General features: G+C 42.7%; 3 protein-coding genes across 3 annotated transcripts; 1 reads left to right on the top strand and 2 right to left on the bottom strand.

Moving 5' to 3' along the window:
- Positions 1 to 2,421: 2,421 nt before the first annotated feature.
- Positions 2,422 to 19,063, bottom strand: nus1 (NUS1 dehydrodolichyl diphosphate synthase subunit). The gene is made up of 5 exons (XM_036550562.1): positions 18,550 to 19,063; positions 16,393 to 16,524; positions 13,291 to 13,443; positions 7,510 to 7,609; positions 2,422 to 6,134 (listed from the first exon to the last, which is right to left on the bottom strand). Exons 1-5 carry the CDS (start codon positions 18,911 to 18,913, stop codon positions 6,044 to 6,046), a joined length of 840 nt encoding a protein of 279 aa, XP_036406455.1. The 5' UTR covers positions 18,914 to 19,063; the 3' UTR covers positions 2,422 to 6,043.
- Positions 11,390 to 12,956, top strand: LOC118792668 (stress response protein nst1-like). The gene is made up of 2 exons (XM_036550563.1): positions 11,390 to 12,072; positions 12,429 to 12,956. The coding sequence occupies exons 1-2, from the start codon at positions 11,414 to 11,416 to the stop codon at positions 12,520 to 12,522; spliced, it is 753 nt and encodes a 250-aa protein (XP_036406456.1). The 5' UTR covers positions 11,390 to 11,413; the 3' UTR covers positions 12,523 to 12,956.
- An 813-nt stretch (positions 19,064 to 19,876) lies between the features above and the next one.
- LOC118792436 (nephrocan-like) lies at positions 19,877 to 22,994 on the bottom strand. Its single transcript, XM_036550280.1, has 3 exons — positions 22,833 to 22,994; positions 20,801 to 21,702; positions 19,877 to 20,303 (listed from the first exon to the last, which is right to left on the bottom strand). Exons 1-3 carry the CDS (start codon positions 22,992 to 22,994, stop codon positions 19,877 to 19,879), a joined length of 1,491 nt encoding a protein of 496 aa, XP_036406173.1.
- Positions 22,995 to 23,059: the final 65 nt, after the last annotated feature.

Here is a 23,059-nt window from a genome sequence, read left to right as displayed (position 1 = left end):
ACTTGGTATTGCCACACTTCTCTCCTGATGTTTAGTCTGCTGAGACAAATACCTGCTTTTGCAGTGTTAGTGGTTTTAGGGTTAGGGATAGGGTTAGGGTTTTAGGCACAACTGCCTGCCTCTATAAATACGCACACATTAATGTTACTAAAATGGTGAGAGTTGCAAGGCTCCATTTAAAAGGCAGAATTTGTCAGTGCCTTCTTATCTGCCTCTGTAACTGGATAGTGTATTTCTCTGTTCAGAGTCTAATTTGCTGGAAACCCTTTTATTTATTCCTGAGGTCTCAGTTCCTAACATTTTGATGGAATCTCTAAACAGACCACTGTCCACTGTCCATGACACAGCATTTACCTCATTAACCACAGAGAACATTGGTGTCACTTGTCAGTTTATCACCTTTTGACCTCAAAGTCCCTAAATGATCTAAACCGGTATCAAACAGCCATGTCGGGGTCTACATTTGAATAGACACTGATGTACAGCTTCCAATAACAGCTCACGACGAAAAGACTGCCGCTCCCTCTGTTTTAATTAACTTTAGTAGATCTGACAATCACATGGGAGGGAAATCTAATTTAAATGGAGAGCAACTCACCCTACACCTAAACATTTTATGAGAAGGCTTTCCATCCTACACAGGCTGCATGCTAACGCTGCTGTTAACTCTGCAAACCCCTGCCAGCCTCTCCTGTACATAGCTCACTGATAAAGACTGTCTCTGTGCGTGGTAGTGGAGTTATTTCCTGTTTTTTACATCTCTAAGTTTAGGAACGGGGTAATCAATAGTTCCCATCCTGTGCGTTGAGGCACTTCAGGGTGTGGAAATGAATCACTTCAGGTGCTCAACTAATTACTTGTTACCTTGAATTGCTTTGATGTTGCAGAAATTTCAGACAAGTAGTATATTACAGGCAGTGCTAAGGATGAGGAATCCTTTACTCTTTCAGACGCTATAACATTAATACTGTCTTGTGAGGCAGTATACATATACATTTACGTATATATGTTTCTTAGAGTTTGCTATGGCTTTCCCTCTCAATACCATGCATTTCTGGTTTTTGCTTCAGAACGAACAAACAGAGCATCCACAGATTTGCCTTAATATTTAGCTTTCTTTCTGTAGCCTGTCTGAAAGACCCTACACTAGACTCATCGTGATGTCTGATCCCCTAACGCGCGTTGCTTTTTCCTTCCTTTGTGATAGATTTGAGCTCTTATCTTTTCCGCCAAGAAAGAGCGAGAGAAGGGGGAAAAAAAAAAACCCACTAACCAATCTCGGGAATCTTCCAGCCCGTTTGTCAGTGGGGAATCCAATCTTCCCGTCTGAGCTGCTCCTCGGAGGTCAAACGTGGGGTGATCTGTGATGGTGGTGGTGTTTGGTGGGCGGGGAATTACAGTTGTTCACTGTACTCCACTCAGATCCAAGATCCAAGAATGCTGACTGGCAAACACAGCAGAAGCAGCACCTACCATTTTGAGACAGATGTGCTGGGCAGTGCTGCATGGAGGCTGTTCAGAGTAAACCGCAGGTTCATTTCATTCCCAGACACAGTGGAAGTAAACACCAAAAGAAGCAGCTCAACAGGACACTTACTTCACTTAAAAGGAGAGAAAACAAAAAGGCGACCTTGAAGCGGGAGGCACAATGACACAGGGAGTCAGAGTTTTTTGGTTTTTTTTGCCAGTTTCTCCGTCTTTAATATTACGTTCATTTAAAATAGGTACACAGGTATTTGTATGTCATTGACTTCTGATTCATAAAAATGATTTTACACACTATTTACAATCGCACACAGGAGAACAACAGGCTCTGCCGGGGTTGGTTCAGCACTAAACGAGAGACACATTCACAATGCAACATCCCCAGACTCAGCGGCTTTGGCACGGCAGGCAGCTATTCGGCTTCCACTGGCTTCCCCAGCATCAGAATAAAACCAAGAGTGCAAGCATTCACACATCGGCAACAGGCTTTGTACAAAAACCTTTTCACTTTTGCATCTATTTATTCAGTGCACTCACAGCCTCATTTACGTGAAACTGATGTTCCAGTTTGCAGCCTTTATGTGAAACAGGGCTGTGCACTTGTTGTCATCCGCTGCAGTACAATGAGACCGCATTACTGTAAACGGCAATGCTGCTGCAGAGCCTCTGTGTTCTGAGTCAAAACGGAAACCAATCTCGAACAGAACACTGCGGCATACTCAACACCTTCCACCATTTGGAAAATGAACACACTGAACAAAGTTTCTGAGACACATTTCATGGAGAGGGACAACAATGGATTAGCCAGACACTCATGTGAAGGCAGTCATATTTCCTGGGACTTCTCGTTAGCTCGGGGATCTTCACTCTAGCGGTTCAACAAGCCATGAACAAAAAGCATATTGTTGCAAAACAACTGTTGGAGCACTTCTAAAAAAAAAAAAAAAAAAAATACATTTTTTTCCATTTTCAACTGAGAGAACAGTTACTTGCAAAAGTTGTAAAGTCAGCGACAGCCTGTCATCTCAAAGTATGGTGCTGTGCATAGCTGCAACAAGAAAGTACAAAGGTCAGGTCATTCCTTGAAATAGAAAATGCTTCCACCATTATTTCACCACACAACTGTGACTGTTCACATTCAGCACAAAAAAAATCCCCAAAACTGCATTTTCTTGTGATATTCCATGATGTCATCAGCTTCTAAAACAGGACTGACCTCTGTGTGTGTCTGTGTATGTGTGTGTGTGTGTGTGTGTGTGTGTGTGTGTGTGTGTGTGTTTTGGGGTGGGGGGCATCTGTCTAACCTGGACAGACTTCTGCACAATTGAGGATAATCTCCTTCAGTCGTAACAGGGACAGTCATAAATGTTTAAATGCCATGTTTGCTCAATAAGAACATAAAACCCTCAGTGCTAATAAATTTTCTAAGGATCTTAGGGATGACAAAATCCTCCAGATTGAAGAAAGCCTTATGAAACAAATTCATACAGCTCATTCATGTAGCTAAATTTACACAAATCTTCCCTGGGAGGAAAAAAAGGAACATCCTTGCTCACATAAAAAACAGGCAGTGCAATGATATTTAAAGCACACATTTTCTTTTGCATTTGAAAAATATTCCATTGTCAGAAAAGTCTGATGGTCATTCATTATTATGACCCTTAACATACCCATTTTTGAGATGTTGGTGAATGCATGGCCAGTTTAATCACGACTGTGCTGTCATTTCAATTATCAGGTACCACACGGCTCTGCCACTGACAGATCATTAGGCTTCAAAAACACTCTGCTTAGTTAAACTGACACAACATCAGCAAATCATAACACTCGTTTGAGGTATTTATGGAAAGCAACAATGTTGTTACAGGCAGAATTTGACTTGCTGAACACAGAGAATGGGAAATCAAAGGGGGGAGCAGGTGCTGGAGAACCAGAGTATGTCTGACAACAGCAGTGAAGTAATGGAAGCAAATGGTCCCACTTTCCATAAGTTCTGTGTGAAAGCAGCCGTTTGTCTCACATCATTAGAATCCCTCTCAATAAGCTCAGTAGCACTTCCTGCCATAGAATGCTTAATGCCACGGCTTCTGGAGACGGCTGATGTCACTCCCTGTCAAAGGGTCATGCTGCTAATATTAGGCTTTACACAGACTTAGTGCCTGACATCTGATTGGTTACTGCCCTGTCAGTCAAAGGATGAAATGTAGCAGTTGTGATTAGACTTGTGAACCACAGAAAGCATCTCTAAAAGTAATGTATTTACTTTTTGGTTACAAATAGACAGAAACAATTAAAAGGACTCATGAGGGAACAGGTGGGAAGTTTAAATTAGAATCAAATAAAGTAAATGCACTAGATTCCTAGTCAGCTCACCCCCACCATATGCTGAGGTTTGCCCTCATGGGATAATTAAGCTGCGTTTTGGTCGGCATGAATAAATGAATCCCGCTGTTAATGCAAACTACGGTGGCCCCTTTTCAGCTGTGCACCTGGAAGGCAGGTAGATGCCGCACACCTGACAGTTATGCGGCATTAAACATTCCCTTTCCTCTGGCTACGGCACAATGCAGCCATGCTTTGGGAATCTATTAAACAGACGTCAACTCCACCTACTGCCTTTCCTCACAAGTTACTTGCTGCCCGAGGAAGACTGTGGGTCGAAATGCATTGCAGTACACCTTGCTGACTGCAAGTACACAAGCCAACGTATCATACACTCCTAGCTGCACATTAAAGGGCCTTATTATCTGCTGCTGGCCAGTCTCAGACTTCAATATTTTGGATTTCACTTTAATAATGAGGTTGCTCTTTTTAAGTTTGCCATTACAAACTTCACAAAATGCATTAGTGTCACTTATACCTGTAATCTGGTGTGAAGATTGAGAGAAGAGAGAGAGAGAGAGAACTCAAGTGCCTTGTATTTTCACTTATCTCTTCAACAGTCCTACAACTGTGTATCCCTTGTAAAGAAAGGTAAGATAACAGCAAATCAGAAATGGTTCTCCCATTCGCTGATAGCTGATTATTTCACCTAAAAGTGCAATCAAACCCTTCATACATTTTGGAAGGAGGATTAAGTTCCACATTACTACTGATAATGGTGGTAATAGGCCACAGGGGCACAGGGCAAACACAGACTCTGGATTCTGCAATGCTGAAGGTCTGTCTTGGTTTCTGTCACAATGCAAATGCTTTCCACCCCTAACTCCCTTCACCTTGCTCACAGAAACACAAAAAGGAAAAAGTTCAAATGAAAAGGGCCCCAAAGACGTTCCATCCAAGGTTTCTTGGCCAGCTGAGTCTTCCGTAATATTTACTTGGGTGTTTACACTAATTGGCTGGAACTGGTACAATCTACAGAAAGAAAGACAATCAGAGCTGCCAATCAAACCCCCACCTGCACATTTTGACCAGTGTCTATACAGGAAATATTTGCAAGAGAGCCCTGACGCACTGGTACAGTGTAAACGCTGTCATCTCTGTGGAAAAACATTACTGAGGGCCAAGAACCATTAATCAAACACCAAATGAATTTCAAGTAATTGTGTACAAACTGATGGGGACCATTTAAAGACAACTGAGTAGATCTGGAAATGCAACTCTCCCCCCAAATAAAAAGTGTAAAAATGCATGTTTCACTACCTCACACCATTGTTCATTTAATGTTCTTTCACCTGTTTAGATTTATTCAACAATTTGAAGTTATTTATTACATGCAGACCAGAACGTATTGTGGACGGAACAATGTTTATGCACTGTAGATTAAACAGCCGGGATTTAGTGTAAATGAGCGTAGCCTGCTGACTGGGAGGATGCATACACCAATTTGCATCACACACACACACACACACACACACACACACACACACACACACACACACACACACACACGCACACACCTCTGCCCTGACTCTGAATGACTGCATGACCTTGTCGTCGGGCATCCTATGCATGCAGAACATTCATTAACAGGTGAGTGCTCATCCATCCACACACACACAAAAAGAAAAAACAAATCGACTTTTGTGTTTTACAACCACATTCAGAGCACACTCACAATTCAGCACGGGAGATTATCTAGGGAGAATCGCAATGCAGTGCTTATCTGGTCAGCCCTGATGAATAGACACATATTCTAAGCAACAGATGTCTACATTTCTGACAAACCTTCTGTTCGGAGACATTTTGAATCTGGATATCATTTTTGGACCTGTTGGATACCATATGTTTAAGATGTCACACACAAAAAACAAACATAAAACAAACAATTAAGGATTTACACCATACCCCTAACAGTGTCATTTCAGATTTTTGCTCCTTTGTAAATGGACTCGGGCCTCGGGCCAGGCATAGCACTCAGCAGCTGGACTTCCTGTGTGCAGAGTCACCTTTGGTCAGACAAAGGCGACCCCTGCTGGCCAAGCAGAGGTGGTGCACAAGCCTTGCCCGGAGGAGCTGAAATAAAACACTGGGGTTACGGGGGGTGCAGCGGGGCGCTGCTGCTTGTTCTTGGGTGCTTGTAAACATAGAGAAAGATGGGGGCGGGGTCCCGGCGATGTCACTTCCCCTGCCTCTGCTCACAGGTTGCGTAGCGCTTCAGTGCACTGAGAAAGTCCTCATACGAGACACTTGTATGTGAAGGCATGGAACTGCAAGAGGAAGGAGGAATCAGTCAGGACGCAGGTCTACTGTCACGGCACCGTGCCACAGTATTTCAGCTTCTGCAATGCGAGGTCCTCAATTCACCTGGACCCTCGCTGACCTTGCACAAGTTTAGCTCTTTCCTTCATCTCCTGCAGAGCAGGCCACAAAGGAATCATACAACCAAGGGAACAACCCTCTATGGCTCCTGTATCAAAAGCCAGACACTGCCATCTAGTGGTGGCACAAAGAACAAATGTTTCACTACCATTTCACGATTCATGTTTCAGCATATCAAACAACAGGACCCTTTGATCTACTGAAGCGTGTAAACACGTCTACTGCCTAACTGTGAAGGCCGTCCACACAAATGTGACGTGACAGATAAGCAGGCTTAGTGGACTTCAAAGTTTGATGTTAAATTACCACTGATTCAGCACCTCTTGATTAAATCACTGACTGGCGGAAGATGGGTAACTTCACCAACTGTCCATTTTTTGGTAATGGATTAAGAGAAAAGATGTGCGCAATGAGAACACATTTCAGTATCATTTATTTTGTTAAATAGTTATTTTTTGCTGGATTAATGGCACTGAAAAGAGATGTATAGAGTTATCAAACCTCAACAAGCAGCACGTGGCTTAAGCAATCAGTCCTCCTGTATTGCATCATACACGCATGCACGTACGCGCACATGTACGCACACACAGAGCATTCACTGAGAGCGGACGGCTGCAGGACAGGAAAGGAGACTCATTGTCATTCCTGCCCAGTGTCTCCTGGCAGCAGGTAACTCCAGCAACACGGTCAGATGGACCCACAGGCATAAGAATGAGGAGGATGACTGATCGCTGACACAATTATAGACAGACAAACACCAACAGTCATGCGCAGCCAGGGACATGCACACATAGTGTGCACGTAGGTACACAAGGCCACAGACACTAACAGACATGCAAATCCAGAGACACCAATACACAAAACTGGACACACAATCTCTGCGCTGTGTTCGCTGTTGGAATGAGGAAGAGTAAAAGCTTGTTCTATGCTGTCGGCAGGATACAGTGGCCCAGGGTGATTTGCAAATGTTAACTGGACACAGCAATCCATCCCACACAAATAATGTAATAAAGTAACAATAATGCTGACATTTCTGTTGAAATTGCACGCGTCTGGCACATAGTACTAGTTTCAGTACCATAAAATGAGTAATGCATAAAATCACAAGCTATGCAAATAACTGAGTGATAGACTGTTGAGCAACACATGCAGGTATGCCTTTACCCACAGAACAACAGTAGGCACTGCATACCTAACTATGGGAACACTACCCTCCTTAACTTAAATTGTGTGGCACAGGTGTAGCCTGAGACAGGTACTCACATGAACTCAGACAACCGGATGTGCCAGGGGAGGTATCCCAAGGTGCTTTCCACTGGGCCAAACTTCAGAACCAGGTCTGGGTCCGGTATATGCACAGAATCTGTACAGATCAAAAAACCACAGGACAGAAAGCCACAAAATAATGCAGATCAGTTCAACTTTAGATCAACCAAAATTGTTACGAATGTTTTTGTACTTGCTTGGACATCAAATGTGACAACTAACTAAAAACATATCAAACATGCATACAAAGAACAATACACTGTTAAAGACAAAACAATTGGAGAGCTGTCCAATATACGTAAAAATACTGAAAACAGCATTTTACATGGGAAGAATCATCAAAATGGCAATGCATTATAAGGTAGGGTGACAAGGATGAAGTTTGACCTTCAGTGAAGAGAGACAAGAATCCAGCCAGAGACAGACTTCAATCAACAATCGACATTTTACTTGAATATACGCCTATGGAGACCAGCAGTAACAGAACTGTTTCTGAGATGTGACCCACAAGTCTAAATTACTGACTCTAGTGGAGTCTCTTAATTCCCTGACCTCCCCCTGCCTGCCCAACTGTCAGCCAAAGGCCATCCTGACCTTGGAGAATTACATTTTAGCCAATGTCCCTAGGGCCATTCAACAGGCAGTCTGCCTGACCCAGGGAACAGAAGAAAGGGCTCTATCTAGGATTTATACGTGGTTTATAACATGGCTCCTACTGACCTGGTAATGAGTAAAACGTATGGTACCCATGCTGAGAAAGTTAAAGGTAAAGATATAGGTAGTATAACTGGACTCCATCATGTGGTAACAGCAAGAACCAGCTGTTCAAAATCTGAACCTCGTCAGAATAAGCACTAACAGTGTGGTTTCATAAAGGTTGAGCATTGTATGGGTTTGTACTAGTTTTTGAGGCTGAGTGGCCCAGTTTTGTCAGCAAGATCTCTGGCTTTATCATAATTGATTCTTTTAGCAGTGACCTTTATAAGTAGGGAGCAGCACTGTATACGAAAACAACATGAAAACAAATCAAATGTCATTCACAGCTTGAATCCCCAGCAGCAGCGATGATAAGAAAGTGAAACCCATGGAAAGTGCCTGGCTGGACATACAGTACCATCACTGCAAAAGGCCACTGACATTGTGTCATCTTGGTATAACCTCTCTTTCACTGGGGTTCATCATCGAATACTTGGTTTCTCCAGAGATTTTATATTAATATCAAACTCTAATCAGATGCACACATTTTATTATAAATATGAATGAAAGTAATAGTATTTTTTTAGAGTATAGCCTTGGGGGGGCCAAGGCTCTTTCAGCACATGAGCCTAAATTTGCAGCATCAGCATCAGCATCACCAGTTCTGAATGTGAACAGCTGATGGGCAAAAGACAGCTCGAGAAACTGCACTAGACATCTCTCTACAACATCAATGAGGACACTTGACTCAGGCGGTAAATTGTCACACTGCTCACCAGCGCCCTCTAGCAACCCATCAGAGGCCTACAAGTTCCTCACTTGTCATCAGTAGAAGATGCGTCAATCCTCCAAAATAAACATTTTTTTTGCTCTCCAGTAGTGAACTGTGGCACATGTAGTGTGAAAGAATCTGCTGGTTCTGGACAGGCATATCAGCAGGCATTCTGTTGCAGTGTGTAATATACAAATATGAATTTTTCTGAAGACGGAAACATTTCATTCCACTTCACCACGTCTGTTACTTCACTGTGCACCCTTAAACGAGAAACTGTGGGATAGCAGGGGAAGCGTTAGACCGAGATTAATGTTTTGGAATGTATCAGTTTGATTTATGGCCCCTTCTGAATATTTGATCTGAAATCTAGGACTTACTGCGCATTACCGGGTGATTAATTCTGGTCTGAGTTGGGGTGGACCCAGGACACTGGCACCGCTCCGTTTCTGCAGCGATCTGGCACACAACCGACTTCAGTTCTGATTACTCGAGCCCTTTAATCACACTCCACTGCTTCAGTCTTAAAAAAGGTCCTCTGTGACCTTAAGAACAGACTTCATCTATCACACCACATAAACAGCAGAAATGAAGGAGCTATTCTATTACACTCCCATCCCATCCTCTGCATATGAATTATTATTAAGGTCAGAACAATGCAACTACCACAGTTTGGCCCGGATTTACAGTGCAAATGCACCTTTTATCTCGTAAGAAGACCATCATATTTTTAGTCATTTTAACCGTGCTCAGACGTTTTAGTAGGAACTGATCACAACTACTACTGATTTGCAGCCCTGCTTTTCTAGCTGGCAAAAGGATACTAAGACATAGATATTCAAATGAAGTCACAAGCACAAGTCACTGAGCAACTGTTCCTCAACTTGTTAAAAAAAAAACAAGATCTCAGAAGACTCATCTGACAGTAAACATAGATTTAATACAGTTTTAAATGTACATAACTCACTTAGATTAAGACCTAATACAGCAAAGTTTCAGTATGTAAAATTAACTCCAATTGCTACAGTTACAATAACAACACACACAAAAAAACACACACACACACACAAAACATTTAATGGCTCAAGCATAAAATAGCTGCCTGTAGCCATCACTGGTGTGGTGTGATCATTTTTTTGGGGGGCAACAGTCACTAGTTGCAATGCTTATTTTACAGAATTAAGGAAAATTTTAATAATGTGTATGTGCCATGAAACCAGCAACTCAATACAATTTGACCAAATTCAAACATGATTTAATACCTCCATATTTAAACTAATGGAGTTATATTTGACAGCCATGTTTCTGATCTATCAACTTTCCAGCCAAAACATCTTACGTAAGAAATTACATTACATTTCAGCCATTTCTGTAATATTCTGTGGAGGACACACACCTAGGCTATTAATTTATTGACAAATACCGCTGAAGAAATGTAGTAAGTTGCATTCTGCAGCAGCACCTGTTTGTTCTATTTATCACCCACGAAATATATTCACTCTCAATATGCGAAAATACGGAGGCATATAGATAGGCTAGCTAATGTATGCATATACATCAGCTTGCGGATGTGAAAACTATGAGAAGCTTAATAACGCTAATGAAAACAACATTAAAATAAGTTACCAGCGAAACGGTTAATTAAAGCAAATGTCTGATGGTACATCTTTAAATATCACTTGCATTTTCTTTGCGGGTATGAAATTTATCTAATCCTCATTTCACGTCAAACTGTGACCTGTGGCTAACTGTCAGAGCATGGAATGTGTGCATGCGCTAACATACAAAGCCGTAAAATGGTTCTCTTAAAATGATTAATTTTTCTACATTGCAGCTATGTAATTTTAAGAAAGTCTTGGTGTGTGTAGCTAAGAAATGTTATCTTGAAGCACTGAATTCGCACACAAGCAACGCTTGGCTCTCCCGTTATCGCGAACCTCTTAACGCGCATATGGGCATCAGACTTGAACTATCTCCTCGAAAAAAAATGTAATATATGACACTATCAGTTACAACGGGCTCTGGGGAAAGGCTTTGAGATCAACGCAAAAGCCCTAATAACATTAACTAAAGCCATTTAAAGGGTAAAATCAGAAACAGGGTTCGGCAATGATGCCACAAAGCCTAAGAACGTTGTCAGCACATTGTAGAATCTTGACTTAGGAGACGTCACAGACTAAAACCCATTTATTAAAAACAAGACGAGAAATGAATCCGCTACCATTTTACAAGCTACCGTACTCTGTAACACACTCATTTTTTTTCCAGAACTAAACAATGGAGTCAGTCTACGAGGAGAGCCAGCAGCATCAATGGATAGAGAGGGTGCTGAGGCAAATGCAATGGGACTGGCTTTGGAAAGACCACGTCCAGCGTTATGGAAGTAAGATAGTAAAGGAGGAGGCGCAGATTACTGAGGCAGAAACAGTTAGCATGAAGGAGGAGCCTCACAATGAGAGGGCAAAGACACAAACCCCAAGTCAGGACTCTCTGGTCACGAAAGAGGAGACCCGGAGCGTGAATGAAAGGATAGAGAGAGTGGAGAAGAGTATTGCGAGAGTGGAGGAGAAAATAGAACGAATGGAGCAGATGGTGAGACAGTGGGACTCCACCCTGAAAGACATTAAAGAGATGCTTCTGACGAATCTCAGCAAAGGGAGGGTAGAGCCAGAGATGCAAGCAGGAAAGGTACCTGCGACGGGGAAACAGAAGGAGGAGAAAGGGAAAGAAATGGAGGCACAGAAAGAAGAAAGGTTGAAGAAGAAAAATCTGGAGGAGCCAAAAATCATAGTGGAGAAAGACAATGAATGTCATAGGGAGGACAAAAGGAGCAATTGCAAGGAAGACAGAAGTAAAGTGGAGGAGAATAGGGAAAAGAAGAAAAGCTTTTGCTTTTGGAAGACCTTGAAGGGGAAGTGGCAAAGGAAGGGGACAGATGTAACAGAGGAGAAGAGGAAAAAAGAGGAGAAAAAGCTACATAAATCAAAGATGGCTGCTGCATTTCTGCAAACCCAGGCTGCGGATTTAGTGGACATCCACATTGTGTCTGGGGATCCAGTACAGGTCATTCAGTATCTGGAGAGGTCAAACAGGTACAGGAACTCAGAAAACTGCCAGTGAAAATGAGACTTGAAGCAAGAATGAGACTGGATGTGATGTGAATTCAGTCGGTCCTCTTGTGAGGAGTGTAGCTGATGTTGGGTGGTGGTGGTGGGGGAACTGTTTGGAGGGGTCCCAACCGTGAATTTATTTGGTCAGCTAAGCAACAGTTTATGCATCTGACAGCTTAATTTCTTGTTTCTTGGTACACATACATCACAGCTTTAGCTGGAATGTACTTAGTGTATGTCCACAAGCATTCATTAGACTTAAAACTTGGTCTCAGTAAGCTAATATGCTCCCTTCATAATTAAGTCTTTTCTTAATGGCTGCTGTTATTTTATTACAGGACAGCTGGTCCCCTGACAGAGAGGCTGGATACTGACAGCTTGTCTGTCATCGAGCATGTGAACCCCCTCACCTGCGGTTCTGTGGAGGGATAAGAACACAAGGATGCAGCTGCTTGTCCCTGAGGGGGCACCTTCTTCATAAAACTAGGGCATGGCCTCTAACGTCAGAATCACTGAGTGCTTTCACATGTGCTGTAGTACTTCCTGTTGTGCTTAGTGTAGCACTCCCAGGAAATGGCATGCAGTGATAGGCTCTGTGGTCACAACAACTGCAACAGAATGCTGTAGTCTGTGTGCTCATTACAAGAGATCTACTATCAGCTTTCCATGCCACTCTTTGGTTTCTTTCTTGAGCTCCCCGAGTCAGCCAGATGAATCATTGTAAAGTATGCTCCAATTATGATGCAGCTACGTTCCAGTTATTCAAGGCTAGGCAAAAGAAAGCAGTTTGTCATTGTATATAGCAAGCCAATGCGTATTCTGGCCAAATCTTATCTCTGGAATGCTGCTGTATAAATTGAATGTCTCAGCAGTAATTTTAAGCTATCCTTTACAAGTAGCCATTATGTTATCATGACTCAATAAATATCAACACTGGATGACAGTACTTTGTCGTTTTATTGTTGGTGTACAAATAAGCTAGCTTTATTCTCCATTTCACTAAACACACAGGGCTGGGCTGGGGGTGTGAAGCAGGGTAACTTTGACCGTCAAAAATAGAGCATGCTCTAGTGACAGGACAGCATGGTACACAGACATGGGGCGGGCGAACAGATGGTCCATCTGCTCTCTGTAGGGTGAGCCTAAATTTATAATGGAATAAAGTGTCTGTCCGTCATGCTGGTGCAACAGGCCTCTTACCTCTGAGTATGGAGTCCAGCATATGGACGTCTATGTCTTTGGCCGTCCTTTCCTTCTGCTCCACCGCCCTGCACAGCTCCTGGGCCGCTCTCACAATGCTGGGCTTCCCGTCATCTGGGGACAACGTCTTCACCCCCGCCTGGCAGGACAGTACTGCGGCCAGGGGACAAAACAGGGCTGTCAACCACCACACTGGCACTATGAAATTAACAAGCACATATATGAAGCAATGCAAAGAGTACCACTACAAAGTAGAAGAAGCCCCCTGGTCTGTTCCTTGTTTCAAATAACTCTTTATTGAATGAAATGCTGCTTTTTGAACTCATTTCATGTGTTCCCACCTCATGTATTTCATGAGAGTCCCACCGAGGGTCCACACCCGTACACTGTACTTTGGGCCAAATTCCAAAATGCTAAATTCTGTTTTCTGCTGGGGGGGGGGGAGGGGGGGTTCCCACATATTTCCTTCTGAAATTCTGTCTCCAAAGCCAAATTCCACTGGTGAATCCATGATGCTGATCACAGACAGTCCAAACACACCCACTCACTGCACTGTGACCCACGCACAGTCCAAACACACCCACTCACTGCACTGTGACCCACGCACAGTCCAAACACACCTACTCACTGCACCCATATGGTCAAAGAAAGCATTGCTCTTGCTATAGGCTGTGCATCAGAACACAAGCTGTTTGTGATGTCCTCTTCAATACTGACATTTTAAACTTTAAACAACAACAGTGGCACAGAGGTCCATCAGACTGAAATACACACTTTTCAGAGAGTGCAAGGACATCCGTTAGAACCCATGGATGTGCATGGTGTCACAGAAAACAAGATACTACATTATTGTCATTTAGCAGATTTTTTTTTTTTATCCAGTGCAGCTTACAATTTTATCCTTTTACACAGCTGCATATTTTCTGAGGCAATTGTGGGTAAAGGGTAACACAACAGCGCCCCAGCGGGGGAACCAAATCAGCAACCTCAGTTACAAGCCTTGCTCCTTACCGCTATGCCACACTGCTTCCTAATTAAATATTAAATCTGAAACACTTGAAGGACGTTTTACATGATGGTCAGAATGCCAAGACTGTTCTTGCTCAATAATTTTCCTAACGGTATGTATGTGTCATTCAACAGATTTACTTGCTCAAGGAGCAATACTGAAGTTTCATGTTCCCCACATCTTTTAGACTATGAAGTACTTCTAAATAAACCTTGTAAGAGCGCAACTTAAGTGACCCCCATTATTGGGGTGGTGTGACCCACTGGAACTGGATGCAATGGTCTGGGATGATGGAATATAAGGCGTGCAGCCAGAAATCCAGTGGAAAGTGATGTTGATGTTCTTTACTTACAATGTAACAGACAAAAAGAACAAATTAAAATGAAAAACACAAACTAAAGTCATGACTCACAGTCCCAGGACCGAAATAACTCAATATAAATAACTAAGTGCTACAATAAACCCATGATACTTCCTCCCTTCCTCCCTCCCTCCCTCAATAACTTCGCACCCCACATTCAAAACAGAGACATGAATGCTCAGAGACACTCCTGCTCAGACTTCAGCAGTAGGTGAAACCAGTGAAGTGAAGTGAATGTAGCTTTCTGATCTCAGGAAAGTAAGCGGTGGTGGTGTTTCACAGTAAAGCTTAGCCAAACTAGAAACAGTGAGAGGAGAGAAACGCACAGTAATGGTTACCAAATTATTTGCTGTTGTAGATGTTATTTAATTAACAAATGACCATAACTGTTGTGCTGCCTGGTTTGGGGAACTGAGCTGCGAGACAGCGTTAGCGAACCAGCTTACCATGAGGCAGGGCCGCAGTGCATGTAGTACCTGTGGTAAATTTAAGGGGTCTGACAGACTGGTAAGAAGGCACAAGGATGCTTTACACAAACCCACATCCACAAACTCTTTTAAGACCCAAGCATAAGCAAAGCCAAGGATTTATCACGGTGCACACACGCCCACTAAAATGGATTTTCAACGCTTAATCATAAAAGTCCAAGACTCCTTTATTAGCATTAGAATGCCTTTATGAATGCCTCCCAGTGCTGTTGACTCTCCCAAAGCCCTAAATAACAGACGCGTGCACTAACACTCATCAGCATGTGAAGCATCCACATTTCCATTTCCCGAATGTTTTATTAGGAGGTGGTGATGCGACAGCACACCAAAAAAAGGGAAGGGAAGGTCACACGTTTTCTCCTGCAACACCTTCCAGCCCCTGGGGAATTCCTAAGTATTCCAAGGCCATCTAAGAAACATGCCCCCTTCAAATGTCTGGCATCTGCCTTGCCTTCTCCACCAAGCCCCAGGTGCCCCTGGGTCCTCTCTTCTGCGAGACTATCACAGCAGCAATTCTCATACCAGCTGCTTCACACTCACACCTAAAAAATGTATGCTGTAGATCAGAGCCTGGGGTGGGAAGGATACAGGGGGGTGGGAAGGATACAGGGGGGTGGGCGGGGTTAGGACAGTATCATCTGCAGAAACATTGGCTTCGGAATCCTAGACTGGATAATTTCCATATCTCAAGCTGTGAAAAACCAGTTGCGTGCTCTACTGAGTGCAAAGCCCACCTTCAACAAGCTACACTCAACAGTAAGTACACAAACACGGCTGCTGGCCTGGAAAAACACGGCCTGCACAGCACACAGTGCAGGAGGCTGATGCGACACAACCCGGGTACACTCTCACAGGCCTCCTCCAGGTCTACAGTACTGCAGTACATGAGGTAAGCAAATGTTTGACTGTTACCCTTGAATCTGGGGCCAAGTTACAAGGAGTCCTGACACAGGCAGTCCTGGGGACACTGAGGTCTGGGGTTCCCTTATTCATGCAACTCAATCTCTGGTCCCCATTCTAAAATTGAGGACCACCCCTCTCCCCCACCCCCCCACAAGTGTAGAGGTACTGAATCTGCACCCACATGTACCATGCAATACTGAAGCAGTACAGTGCGATTTAGCCTGCCAAACATTTCACAGTCAGTATGTAGGGTGTGGGTATGTTGTAAAGAGATGTGACCACTGTGACACTGTGACAACATTCCCTTGAAGAGGGTGAGGTGCCATGATGTGGTGACCCACCTTGATGATCCTGTTTGTCACTCCCATTGTTTAAAAGCTCTATAGGGCACTTGGTGCCGTCCAGACCCAGGAGCTCCTGCTGCTGCTTCAGGATTTCATCCATGAGTCTGGAATTGTTTCTTCTGAAGATACCTTTAGGAAAAACACACACATAAGAATTGGTGTGATTGATGTTAACAGACCAAGAGGATGGCAGAGTTTAAGTGAGAGACAAAATCAAGACAAACATCTAATGTCTAGAAACCACGTGGTGGCCACTTGCTTCATACTGCCTAGGCAAAACAGCACAGCACCACTGAGGAAATTTGAATAAGATCAGGAATCTATCAACTGTCTGACGGCAAGTTTCATTAGGGATTTGTCTCTGTTGTTAGCTTGTCTGGCTTGTCTTGTCTTCTGTAAACAAGTGTAGCTGTCATTTTTGTCATGTCCCCTTTGCAAAAGAGATTTCAGTCTCAGTAGTGCTTTCATGGATAAATAAATTATAAATAAATAAATATTTTTTTTTAATTTATTTGGCTGGTACTCTCATCCAGAGGGACTTAAGAGTGTTTTGTTTTATCGCATGAAATTGGCTTTCTTAAGATATTTCTTTAATATGTTCCTCAAGGCCAGGCCACAATTACTCATTCCACACGCGCAGTGAGGAAGTTTAGCAAAGAAATTTGATATTTCACACAGTCATGCGTCACATGCCCAACATTCACATTGCGGTATGCTTAGAATGCCACTTCTGCTCTGAATGTCAGCTAAAAGCCAAAATGTAGTCAAAGAAATATTTCATCCCTGAATTATGACCATTACAATCTGTTTTCCTGTCCCATGACAGTGGGGACAAAGTGCTTGCAGTCGATATAAAAAGGAGAAGAAACTTCATACAGTAATACACACATTTCATAAGAAGCAATCCTCCAGCAACATTCATCAAATTGTGAAACACTCAATGCGCTGAATGCTGTTTAATTGCACAACTTTCTGAGATTTCAGACCTCGTGACCATAATACATTGAGGCCATGTACAGGAACTAGCTCACAAATGTACCTACCAAATTTCAACGGGTGAGAAAATGTAGCACTCAAGTGATATACGACACAAGCCCTAATAATATGGAAACACCCTACACACATTGTTTTAAGCCTGAAACTGAAGAGGAGAGAGGTGTAGTATAATCGTGTGAAGGAAAACGACACATATTCCTGAATAGATGTAATGTATCTTTGCTGACACCACTTCACATTTCAAGAGCGTAAGTCTAATATTGACTGCTGCAGATCCGGTTTGCACAGTTATGTTTCTGAAGGGCCACAACCTCCCAAATATCCCATTTCTCTTAATGGCGAGGAAGTGAGCATACGGCCACCTGCATTCATTAGCTCAGTAACTGATCCAGTTATGCAGCCATGTTATCAAGGGGACTGGACAGAATAACCCGAAGCACTCAAGTACTCCACGACCAGAAGTGTAAGATCATTCCTTTAAAGATGGCTAGCTAGTTATCTTACATGAGGTTGATTCAACAGGACAGGTTAGCTAGCCAGGGAGTGTGTACAAAACAGCGTTACACGTTTAAAGTTGCTGATTAGTAACATGTTAGTCCAGATAGCAGCTAACAACACAACAAAAGACAGTCCTGTTCAGACAAATATCTCGGACGCTGGGCACTAGGCCTATTAAGTACGATCATCATTCATTGGTGATGCTAGTAATATAACAGCACTTTCCTCTGTGACAAAACTTAGCCACATGATTCTTGCGGTTAACCAAACGAGAAGCCAAACTGCTTAATCTGGACAGAGGCATCCATCCAAGAGTTTGTAATCACCTTGTGACTCGGAGATCAACTTTACAAAAGTGACATGTAGCCAGTGCTAACCAGCGGCAATGTCATTGGTCAGCTAAATCTAGATTGCGGGGTTATAGCTACGCTGACCTGCCTGTAGAAGTCACTAAAAGAGCTTACGAGCACCATGGCTAGCTGACTGTCTCACATGACTGCTAAGATAATGTGAAGGATATCCAGACATCACTTCCTGGTCCCGGTTTCAACTTTAACACAGTTGGCTCCCCAGATATCCAGCTATGCATTACAAAACCTGTCGATTTACTGACGAAGTTTATTTCATTTAACTACCAAGGGTTTTTTTTTTTTTGCTTACCTTGATTATCATAAACGCTAACGTAAGAGATGCCTACTGCCATGCACCAGACGACCAGATTGGCGATGTCCGTGTAGTGCAGTTCATCTTCGGCTATCAACAAGCTGACGTGAAGCGGTAGTTTCTCTAGAGATTTTCCGTCGGCTCCCCATCGGACGCGGCGAAGACCTCGCTTGCCGGCAGATGGACCCAGTTTTTTGTGGTTCTGGAAACCGAGCGCCACTGGTACGAGCAACGCCGCCACTGCTCGCTTCCAGAGGCGCCAGTTCCACAGGCGGACTCGGAACCAGCAGATGAGCGCTCGCTGCAGATGCAGAAGGGCATGCAAAATCCGCCACACGAACTCGTACACCTGTGCCATCATACAGTCCTTCTTAAACCAAAAAACCTCTAATATATCAGGAATTCATACAGTGCCGCATTCCAATTCTTAAAGAGACAGACGCACGAGGATAAATCTAGCCGGGGATAAGCCATTCAATTCAGTGCCAACACCTCAGTTTGCCGGCTGCCATCTTTCATCCGCCTTACCTTTAAACTTTGAACTAGCAAGATTACATGGAGCTCCGCGATAGGACAAGGGCGTAATTGCGTCAGAGGTAGGCTGATCTGAAGTAGGCACCAGTTTCAGGATTGTCGCCATCTGCTGGATACTTTGTGCAACAGATACCTTGCATGTAATTTCCGATTTACGCCAATTACGCCAATTAAATTTGCCAATTAAAACTTGGAAACGGTCTTTGTTAATGGGTGACAACTCTGAAGAGCTCCAGGGGAGTGTAAAATAATTATCCCCTTTCCAACACACTTACAGTCACTTGGTAATTTTAAATTACCAAACTAATGGTTTCATAATTATAAATGGCAAACACCCAATTTTCCACAGAATACAGAAAAAGTGCTTAGTTGAAAACATAAATGAAAGCCAGGAGCAAGAATAAGGAACCACTCATTTAATATTAGAAAATGTCATATATAAAGTTAAGTGAAGTAGTTACTAAAATTAAAGTACATTTCTTGGATCAATACGCATGTTGGATTGAACCGAACTCGTTACAGAGGGCCAAAAAATCCACCAAAAACCTGGAGAATTGATATGAATATTGTCTGTTCTGGTGATGGTCTATAAAGTATGTTGTTATCCAGGTCCTTTATTGCCAACAAAGCAAGGAAAAATCTCTTCCTTTATTTTTTTCCACACAGCTCACCAGCAAGTTCAGTTGCTTCTTTAATCCGTAACAAAACCTTTGTTAACACATGATACAAAAAAAAAAAAAAACTACTGGAAAGATTTAACTATTACTACGTCTCATATGCATGAAGTATACTAGGCGTCGTAGTCATAGTATTCTTCATTATCTGTATGCTCGATGTGCGCTGTATTCTTTTCTTGACTCTGCGGAACCGTTTCCCGGATATACTCTTCGCACTTATCTTGCTCCCTGAGGTAGGCGCGCCAGTCGTCTCCTGGCGCACGAATCGGATCGTTGCACAGCTCGCTGCGGATCTCTACTTTCCTCGCCTGCAGCCTCCTCTTGACACGGACTATCTCGCAGCTGCAGTTCCAGGGGTTGCCGTCCAGGTAGACCTTCCTCAGCCGCGGCAGCAGCTCCAGTGCTGACAGGCTCAGGGAGGAAAGCTTGTTGTTGCGCAGATTCAACACCTGGAGACGCTTGAGAGTCATCAGCTCCCGTTCCTGTATAGTCTCAATACGGTTCCCCTTCAGGTCTAGCCGCACCAGTGTTTCAGGGAGACTGAACAACAAAAAAGCAATTAATAACTATGTTGAATTTCTACCGAGTGGCCTTTTGACATAGTGTCTTTAGTGTCTGTATAACAGTTTGTTATTTCTTAAGTGTCAACTGAAAAATAAAAATGGTGCCCAAATACGAAACTGCACTTCAAGTATTGATATCTTGGAACAATTCTTCATACAGTGAAACATTACTTGGCACATCATTCATGAGTTAATTAGTGTGTGAAATATTTCTTTTCTAAGGTCTGAACACATTCCTGACACTGTTTCTATTTAATTATTTTATCTTGCCCTTCAGTCTGTATACACTATATGCATGATATGTGACCATATACATACTCAAAGATATTCAAGATTGCACTTGAGTAACCTTCACTCTCACATGTAGGATAGTTTGGAAGTGAAGGGGCCTCTCATTTAAAACCCTACATGAGTATTTTGCAGTATTTTGAATGATCGTTTCAAAAGTGCCATCACATGGGTATGTGCACCTACCCCTCTGGAATTGCAGCGAGGAGGTTCTGTTCCAGAGCCAGGTTGGTTAGGTGCATGCAGTTCCTCAGTGCGTTGGCCTCAAAGTGATGGATGGTGTTGTTCTCTAGAAACAGGTGTCTCAGTTGTCTCATTCCAGACAGCTGCTGGAAGGTGACCTCCTGGATGGAGTTCTGCCCGCAGTCCAGTCTCTCCAGCCTTGAGGTCAGCCTGCTGGGCAGGGTACGGAGGTGGTTCCCTGATACCTCCAGCACTGTCAGGTTGGGCAGACGCAGGGATCCATCCACAGACACCAGCTTATTATGGGACACGGAGAGAGCCACAAGATGACGCAGGTGACCCAGCTCCCGACTCCTCAGGGCCCGTATTTGGTTCCTGTCCAGGTTCAAGGAGGACAGCGCTTGGGGGAGGTCGTGCGGGACTCTTACCAGGACATTCCCTGGTAAACGCAACGTTGCAAGAGACTGTAGCAGTGTGAAGAATGCTGACGACAGAGAAGGAATCCTGTTGTTCCCCATGCTGAGCAGGTTCAGCCGAGTTAGCCTGAGGGAGCCCTGGACAGTCTCAATGTTATTGCCATCCAGATAAAGGCATTCCAGTTTTACGAGCGGGGAGAGTGTGCTGGCCCGCAGGTTGGTTATCAGGTTGTTCTGAAGGTCCAGCACACGCAGTCTCCGCAGGCCCTCAAAAGCAGGCTCCTGGAGGCTTTGGATCCTGTTGTTGGCCAGTTTGAGCGTCTCCAGACTGTGGGGCAGACCGCGTGGGAAGTGCCTCAGCTTGTTTTTCTGAAGCTCCAGAATTTTCAGGTTCCCCTGAGCCCTGAACGCACCGGCCTCCACCATCTCCAGTCCACAGGAAGGTAAAATCACTTCCTCAAGACTAGCCAGGCCGGAGAAATCCCTGCTCTGAAAAGTTTCAAAAAACTCAACAGTTATGCACAAGTTCCTCACTCTCACTGTGCAAAGAGATCAATGTATATCTCAGAAGAAGAACATAGATCATAAATTATAGATCAAGGTACCATTATACCCATTTCTTTCTATATCTAATGTTTACATTTGATTGAGTGGTGACATTTGTGCTGGAAACAGCTATAAACTGTTTCAAATAACTACAAACATAAGACTATAAATGCACATTTATGTTGCATAATATGTACCTTTTTACACAAGTCATACACTGATTCGTCTTCAAATGAATATTTTCATTTTCATAATATGCAGTAAGGACTGCAAAAATTAAATAAACATCAACATATATTACAGATTCAGACTTGCACAGTCAGGCAGGAAATACAAAGGCTTTCATTCAAATAATTGAATGTTTGGCATATTTTTTCTAACATGGATCTATGAAATATTATTTTCAATTATAAATCTAAATTAGTTAGTTAATAAATATAAATGAGTTCAATTGCAGACATAGAATAACATCGAAAACTATTTATTAAAAAAGATAATCTGAAATTGAACTGCATTAAAAAGGTTCAATGACATCTATTTTTCATAATATTTTGCTACAACAATTATATTCAACAATTATATTACATTTTGCACATGATCATTTTGATGGTTCCTCAAATGAATTAGCTTGATCCAGTCTTCAAGATAAGATTTCAGATTAAGAATCTGATATATCTGGGATATTACTATATTTTTAAATTAATCATTTAATGATTCCATCTGATCTACATATTCCATAAATTTAATATTAGCCTATTCCATTTTCCTTTACCATCCTGTTATATCTGCGGTAAAAGGGAAATCTGAGAACAAACAAATGATAAATATGCTGATATCAAACCAAAAGTTACGTATGGATGTGTACACATTTCAGTGTTTCTAAAGTAACTTTCATGAATATTTTTAAAATATACCAACTTATGCACACACATACTTCAATATCTAAATTTTTCAGAAAAAACATGAAAAGTTAATTCCTCATATTTTAACCTATGGTTAATAAAATAAATGATATCTCTCAAGTCACAGTAACGATCAGCAGACCCCATTGCCTTTAGACCTTTAGACCTTACCTTTAGATCCTTGATGTGATTATATCCCAGGTTTAGTCTCCTCACATCTCTTGCAATACCTGAGGGAACACCTTGTACCCTGAAACACTGCACAGATTTTGCATGTTCACAGACACATTTCTTTGGACATGCATTGCTGCAAATGCCACCATAAGCATGCATTAATACACCGACGAAAAGCAAGAAAAACCACATTGTGAAATTCTGCCGAGTCAGGAATTGACTCT

This window comes from Megalops cyprinoides, chromosome 17 (genome assembly GCF_013368585.1).
Source record: "Megalops cyprinoides isolate fMegCyp1 chromosome 17, fMegCyp1.pri, whole genome shotgun sequence".
Lineage (NCBI taxonomy): Eukaryota > Metazoa > Chordata > Actinopteri > Elopiformes > Megalopidae > Megalops > Megalops cyprinoides.
Note: the sequence above shows the minus strand (reverse complement) of the source record. Positions and strands in the feature narration are given on the sequence as shown.

Excerpts from the sequence above, each read along its gene's own strand:
- LOC118792668 (XM_036550563.1), top strand. The coding sequence starts at position 11,414 with ATGAAGGAGGAGCCTCACAATGAGAGGGCAAAGACACAAACCCCAAGT. Across the intron at positions 12,073-12,428 it reads TATCTGGAGAGGTCAAACAG|GACAGCTGGTCCCCTGACAG; the intron begins GTACAGGAACTC and ends ATTTTATTACAG.
- nus1 (XM_036550562.1), bottom strand. The coding sequence starts at position 18,913 with ATGATGGCACAGGTGTACGAGTTCGTGTGGCGGATTTTGCATGCCCTT. Across the intron at positions 13,444-16,392 it reads TGACAAACAGGATCATCAAG|TACTGTCCTGCCAGGCGGGG; the intron begins GTGGGTCACCAC and ends CCCTGGCCGCAG. Across the intron at positions 7,610-13,290 it reads GCTGGACTCCATACTCAGAG|ATTCTGTGCATATACCGGAC; the intron begins GTAAGAGGCCTG and ends TGATCTGTACAG.
- LOC118792436 (XM_036550280.1), bottom strand. The coding sequence starts at position 22,994 with ATGCATGCTTATGGTGGCATTTGCAGCAATGCATGTCCAAAGAAATGT. Across the intron at positions 21,703-22,832 it reads ATCACATCAAGGATCTAAAG|AGCAGGGATTTCTCCGGCCT; the intron begins GTAAGGTCTAAA and ends GAAACTTTTCAG. Across the intron at positions 20,304-20,800 it reads CTCGCTGCAATTCCAGAGGG|TCTCCCTGAAACACTGGTGC; the intron begins GTAGGTGCACAT and ends TTTGTTGTTCAG.